This window comes from Prionailurus viverrinus, chromosome C2, assembly GCF_022837055.1.
Source record: "Prionailurus viverrinus isolate Anna chromosome C2, UM_Priviv_1.0, whole genome shotgun sequence".
Classification (NCBI taxonomy): domain Eukaryota; kingdom Metazoa; phylum Chordata; class Mammalia; order Carnivora; family Felidae; genus Prionailurus; species Prionailurus viverrinus.
In genome coordinates this window covers 91,341,612-91,347,611 of record NC_062569.1, presented here as the reverse complement: position 1 = coordinate 91,347,611, position 6,000 = coordinate 91,341,612, and the positions used below count along the sequence as shown (strand labels likewise).

General features: G+C 47.2%; 1 protein-coding gene across 3 annotated transcripts in view; it reads left to right on the top strand.

Moving 5' to 3' along the window:
* The first annotated feature begins 1,104 nt into the window (after window positions 1-1,104).
* The window catches only part of PARP14 (poly(ADP-ribose) polymerase family member 14), a 46,030-nt gene continuing 41,134 nt past the window's right edge, over window positions 1,105-6,000 (top strand). For 2 of the 3 annotated variants that reach the window (XM_047874810.1, XM_047874809.1), the window contains exon 1: window positions 1,107-1,352. In XM_047874810.1, the coding sequence (XP_047730766.1) occupies window positions 1,166-1,352 (187 nt within the window). In that variant the 5' untranslated portion in view covers window positions 1,107-1,165. Of the gene's footprint in view, window positions 1,353-6,000 lie in introns of all 3 variants that reach the window. The other variant, XM_047874812.1, reaches the window with a different exon arrangement.

Sequence of the window (6,000 nt, the reverse complement as noted above, 5' to 3'; positions counted from 1 at the left end):
TGGGAGGCCAGAAGGAAGAGCTGTCTCGGCATATCACTCCATGTCAGTCACAGGCAGAATTGTCAATTACAGACCCCAACAGAAGAATACTCAACAGGAGAGAGTTATCAGTGAGGAGCCCCAGCAGGAAACTGACTACCCCAGCCACTCAGCCAATGAGAAACTGTCATCACCCTGAACTCTTGCTTTCTCCAGTAGCCTTGTGTGCAAAACAACCCCTCCCAACTTCCTCCTTCTTGTCCTCAGTTTTGTTTGTTGGACAAGCAGATGGTTTTTGCAGTAGTTTGCTTGCCCTGAATTGCAGTTCTCTGCTATTACCAAATAAACCCATTTTTGCTGGTTAAAATAACTGACTTTTACTTTTAGCATCGATACCCCCATCATCCTTTGGCCTCGGGTCACATGTCACCTCCTCATAAATTCTCCCTGAGCTCTTACACCGGGCTAGAAGCCCTCCTAATTTGTTCCAGGAACACCTGTATTATTTCCTCCTGAAGCACCTACTGCACAGTCATCATTCCTATGTCCCCACAGCTGTGTGAACTCAATGAGGGCAGGAACCATGTTCGTTGAGACCATCCCAAGGGCATGCCACCTACTAAATATTCCACAAAGAACTGTGAATGTATGGCCCTCCCTTTGTGAATTTCTAGACATATAATATTAACAGATCAGCGAACAAAATGCAAAAGAAAAGCAAGGTAAAATTCTTAGGATTTGTTTGGGGCCTATTTGGGGACTTCATTACACATTTTAAAGAGTCACAGTTTGCCAATACATTCTATTTTCCCGTAAAATGCTGGCCTCCAGAAAAAGTGAAGCTTTCTGTTTGCAAAAGGTATTGTGCGTGACTCAAAGATGCTGGTTTCGGCTGTGACTTGGGTGAGTGGCACACAGTGCCCGAGCTTTGGGACGCAGGTGCACAAATGGAGGAAGACCAGATGCCTGGAGTGGCGATGCCCAGCACTTGCTGTGGGTCAGAGCTGAAGGTGAAGAACTGGGTGGGCGGCGGTAAGTAGTTCAATCCTGGGACAGCTGTTCAGAGCCAAAGGCCAAAAACTAAAGACAGGGAGGAGTCTTCTGGGAAACGAAACCGAAAGGGGCAAAACCAGCCGCCCTCTGCTGGGGTGGGTCGGGCGGCAGAGGCAGCCTAGCGGAGCTGACCATGGCTGTGTCAGGCTCCGTCCCGCTGTTGGTCGAAGGGTCCTGGGGCCCCGACCCCCCGAAGAACCTGAGCACCAAGTTGCAGATGTACTTCCAGAGCCCGAAGAGATCGGGAGGCGGGGAGTGTGAGGTCCGCCAGGAACCGGGCAGGCCGGGGCTCTTCCTAGTGTTCTTCCATCGAGAGGACGGTGAGGGGCGCGAGGGATGGGTGTGAGATGGGACAACCAGGGTCTTCCCCCAGGGTAAACTTGGGCTTGGGGCCTGCAGCGGGAGAATCCTCCCGGCTCCAGCAGCAGCCAGGAGGGAGGGCGAGGGGCTGCCGGACCGACGAAGAGCGCGCGAGGGGCGCTGTGCTTCTAGGCGCTCCCGGTGTTGCCTGAAGGTGGCGGCAGAACCGCGCAAGTGAGTTCAACATGTAGCTCGGAGAAACAGAAAGGAGTTGACAGGCTGCTTTATTCACCTCACTTTACAAGGCTACATAGTGTGTTGGTGGCAGAGTTGCAAGTCCATTGCAGTTTTCCCCTTCCTATTAAAGCAGCTGTTCTAGAACTCCAGAGGTTAATGGGAGCACAATTTTAAGGGAAGAGAAAGCTTCCGGGGAGAATCACATGTAAACTGATTCCTGAGAGCCAGTTCAATTCCTGATAGGAAGAATATTGGGGAAGGCTCTTCAGATGGGAGCACGTGGGCTGCAGTGCAGGGGCAGGAAAGCACAAGGCATCTTCAGGCAACATGCATGGCGCTCTCTGGGAGGTTTGGCTTGAGTAGCCAGCGAGTCTACTAATCCCTGTGTACAAGCAAGGTCTGCAGACTGGGTCCTAAAATAACACGTGGGGTCTGGGAAATTTCATAAGGTCATGAAGGAGACACCTGTATTTTAAAAATCTTAGGCCTTCTGTTATTAAACCTCCTTCTTACGAAACGGTGGGCAGGAAATTCAGGCTAAGAGAAAGGTGAGATGGTAGGGGGCCTTGTAGGATACCATAAAGAGTAGGAACGCCCTCCACCCCCTTGGCAGGGGAGAGGCATGTCCAAATATACTTTCAGGAGATAAATTTGGTTGAAAATAAGTACTTTGACTTCTTTTGGGAGAGAGCTTGGAAATCTGAACTTTTAGGAGAGTCATGCAATATTCTAGGTGAGGACAAGCGAGTCCTTGAACAATGAAAATCAGCCTGGGGATGGAAGATATGTATTTGTGTGGTATTCTGGATTTGGTAACTGAGGTCAATGCTCTGAGAGAGAGGGAGAGAGAGAGACAGTCTCTTTTCTTCAGTTATTTTTTTAGGTGAGGAGTCATAGGGATTTTCTCCCAGTGTTTCTGGGGTCACTTGGGGGCAAAAGTGCTGCCTAAAATCACATTGGGTGTAAATATAGAAAGTTATTGGAGGGAGAAGGCCGTGTGCTGCTGATCAGCATGCAGAATCTTTGTTGAGGGTGCGTTGGTACCTCTTCCCTTGGTTTCATGGTGGTCCTTGGCCTGGGGGTAGGGGTGACATTCTGAGTTGATCTGGGTTGGGAGTTTTGAGCTTTGTGGGTGAGAAGCTTCCTCTCTACAGGCAGCTGAGTGGCTGAGTTCGTCCTCCTCCGGTTTGTTGTCACCCTTAGGAAAGGGTGCAGATAAGCACCCACCAATCTGCTTGTTCAAAACACTACCGGGTCTGTACTGAGAGGCTTGTGACCTGTTGTTCCCAGAGCATTTGCTTTTTCCTTTGGACTCTCATAGGAAATAATGTGGACAACCCCTGCTTCCAGCTTCCTGTCGCTGGATTTGGACAAGTATTTGATCCAGAGGAGAGGCAATGAGGCTTACATGTGAGAAATTGGAATGCTCTAGGCAGAGATCCAAAAAGGAAAGAATGAAACCCAGAGAGAAGAGGGGTCCACAACTAAGTGTATAAAAGGCGAGGCAGGTAGGGGACAGGAGATCTGTTAGGCTCACAGCCCTTATGAAAACAAAGTACCAAGTTTTCCAAGGATTAATTTCACCAAAGAATGCTGAGAGGGCAACTGTGCAATGTAAGCCGTGTCCCCTGGGTTTCATTTTCCTCAAGGAGTTTTACCACTTTGATTACAACTGTCCACACCATATGAGCCTGGCCCTTAGGGACCCTTCTTCCTTCTCCTTTAGAATCCCGTTATCCTCGTGAGTAGTTCAAATTGGGGCCACAGACCTCTGCATCTGACTCACAGCAGGCTAAACAGACACAGTCCCAGCTCTCTCTTAGAGATTTAGGAAACCTGGGTTTGGGTCAGCGGGAATCTGCACATTTAAACAGCACCCCAGGTGCCCCTGGTGTGCTAAAGTTTGAGAAACCCTGTTGTTTGTTGACAACCCTGAATGAATGTGATTACAGAAAGTACAAATGGCATAAAAAAGAAAGTACAAATGGCATAAAAATATCAACAGTGCAAAATACGGTTTTGTGTCGATAACCATTCTCTTCCAGCCCTGAAAACAGAAATGGTTTCAGTGTCCCGGCCAGGCTTCTTTCCTCACATTGCCCAGCCCAACTATCCCTACCTCCATCCCCAGGCTACAGTAGTGGCCCCTCTCAAACAGACAACTCAGACTTAGTACAACTCAAAACCTTTTATGGACAAAGACCCTGGGTGGTTGGGGGGAGGGGGAGGGTTCCTATTCAGTTTCAGTTTCCTACCAGAGGAACCATTGCCTCTGTAACAGGTTATCAGAAATTTGCCAACAATGGTTGACCCACCCTAGTGGGTCCTCCGGGTGTTCTTTCTTTTGCAGGAATTCCCTCCACCCTCCACTCTAGGAACTGGCTTCAACAGGTGTAGGCCCACAGTGTAGCACAACTTTATCCATATAATTCACATAATAAGAATGAACCCAACAGCACTTCTCTATAGAAATTAATGCATAGCAAACAGAAGTATTCGGAAGCTATATCTTACTTTTATTTATTTATTTATTTTAAGTTTATTTATTTTGAGAGAGAGAGAGAGAGAGTGTGTGTGTGTGTGTGTGTGCGTGCGTGCGCACGCTCACATGAGCAGGGGAAGGACAGAGAGAGAGGGAGAGAGAGGAGAGAATGAGAATCCCAAGCTGACAACAAGGAGCTGACCCTGATGTGAGGCTCGAACCCACAAACTGCAAGACCATGACTTGAGCCGAAATCAGAGCTGGATGCTTATCTAACTGAGCCACCCAGGCACCCTGCTGTATCTTACTTGTAAATAGTTCACTCAATTTCTGAAACATCAAGTATAAATTGACTAATATGATTTTAATCCGTGTTTCAGATGTGTGCATTTATCATTCTTTCTGGTCATAATTTGGCTCCTGATTATTTTCAGTCTCTTTGGGGTAAGGAAACCCGTCTCCTTAAGTAAATTAAATGTAGGTGGTCTGAAGTTAGTGCAGAAGGGAGGTTGTCCACAGGGGGTAAGGGTGGCTGGACATCAGAGTTTTAGCTCTTTTTCCTCCCAGATTCACCTCTCCTTGTTGCAAATCACTTACTGATATTGCTCCTGCCTGCTCTCTTGAAATAATGGTGCCGTACATATTGTGCACAATCTGAGAACAGGCTTTGGCATTTAGATGCCTAGATAGGACTCTACCAAAGTCTAAGGAATAATAAAAGGAATGCATCACAGAAGCCCACGACTCTAGACAACTTGGCTTATAAAACTTGGCTTGTTCTAAGGCTTCAGGGGTCTTATCCAGTCCTCAGTCCTCACTCTAGCTTAGGACAGCCCCTTAAGAGTCCGTGTGAAAATCTCTTCTGCCTGATTAAGAGCGAAATTAGAGTCTGGCATTCCTTCTCATGTTGTTAATGGGGCTTGTTTTCTTTCTTTTTTTTTTTTTTTAATTTTTTTTTTAACGTTTATTTATTTTTGAGACAGAGAGAGACACAGCATGAACGGGGGAGGGTCAGAGAGAGGGAGACACAGAATCTGAAACAGGCTCCAGGCTCTGAGCTGTCAGCACAGAGCCCAACGCGGGGCTCGAACTCACGGACCGCGAGATCATGACCTGAGCCGAAGTCGACCGCTTAACCGACTGAGCCACCCAGGCGCCCCGGGGCTTGTTTTCCAAGTTAGTATCCAGTTAAGGCCTCACTTCTCCTACCCCTTCATGGATACGTGAGGTGGGAAAGTTATTCAAGCTCCTCTTACTGACTCCCTATATCCTTGGCCTCTCAGACCATCCACATCAGAATACAACATGGTAGCCCAACATTCATGTCAGAGCTACATCTGTGAGTAATAGGCCACTTTCAAAGGTTCCCCTTCACCCTGACCTCTTTGCGCCATCTAACTATTTTGACCACATCTCCTCTCCTCTAAAGTCACTCATTCCCTATATTCTGTGGCCTTAGGTACAGATTTTCCTTTTCTCTCTCTGGCCGTTCCTCATAATTATAACCTACATTTGCATAACTCTTGTGGGTGTTACAAAATTCATTCACAGGCACTGCTTTAAGGGAGGAAACAGACTCAAGAAGTTAAGATATTTTCTCAATGTCACTCATCTAGTTTTTGGCAGAGTTGGAATTTGAATCCAAGTCTTTGGACTCCTATGTTCATTGGTCAGTTTTTTCACTACAGCCCAGCTGCCTGGAATGCTAATTCTATTTTTTTTTTAATCTCTCCCCTCCCTTCTTTTCTACTCCTTTTATTACTGGATGTGAGGCTCTTATCACAGGTTAAAGAACTGAGTGAAACATCTTTTGCACTAGGCACTTGGCCATTCTGCTCATGGTCACTCAAGTCGCCTTCCTAAAACACAGCTGTCATCATGCCATGTCCCAGCACCCAATCTTCACTGGCTCACCATGAGGCATGCTTTGATTACTTTCCTTCACTTGT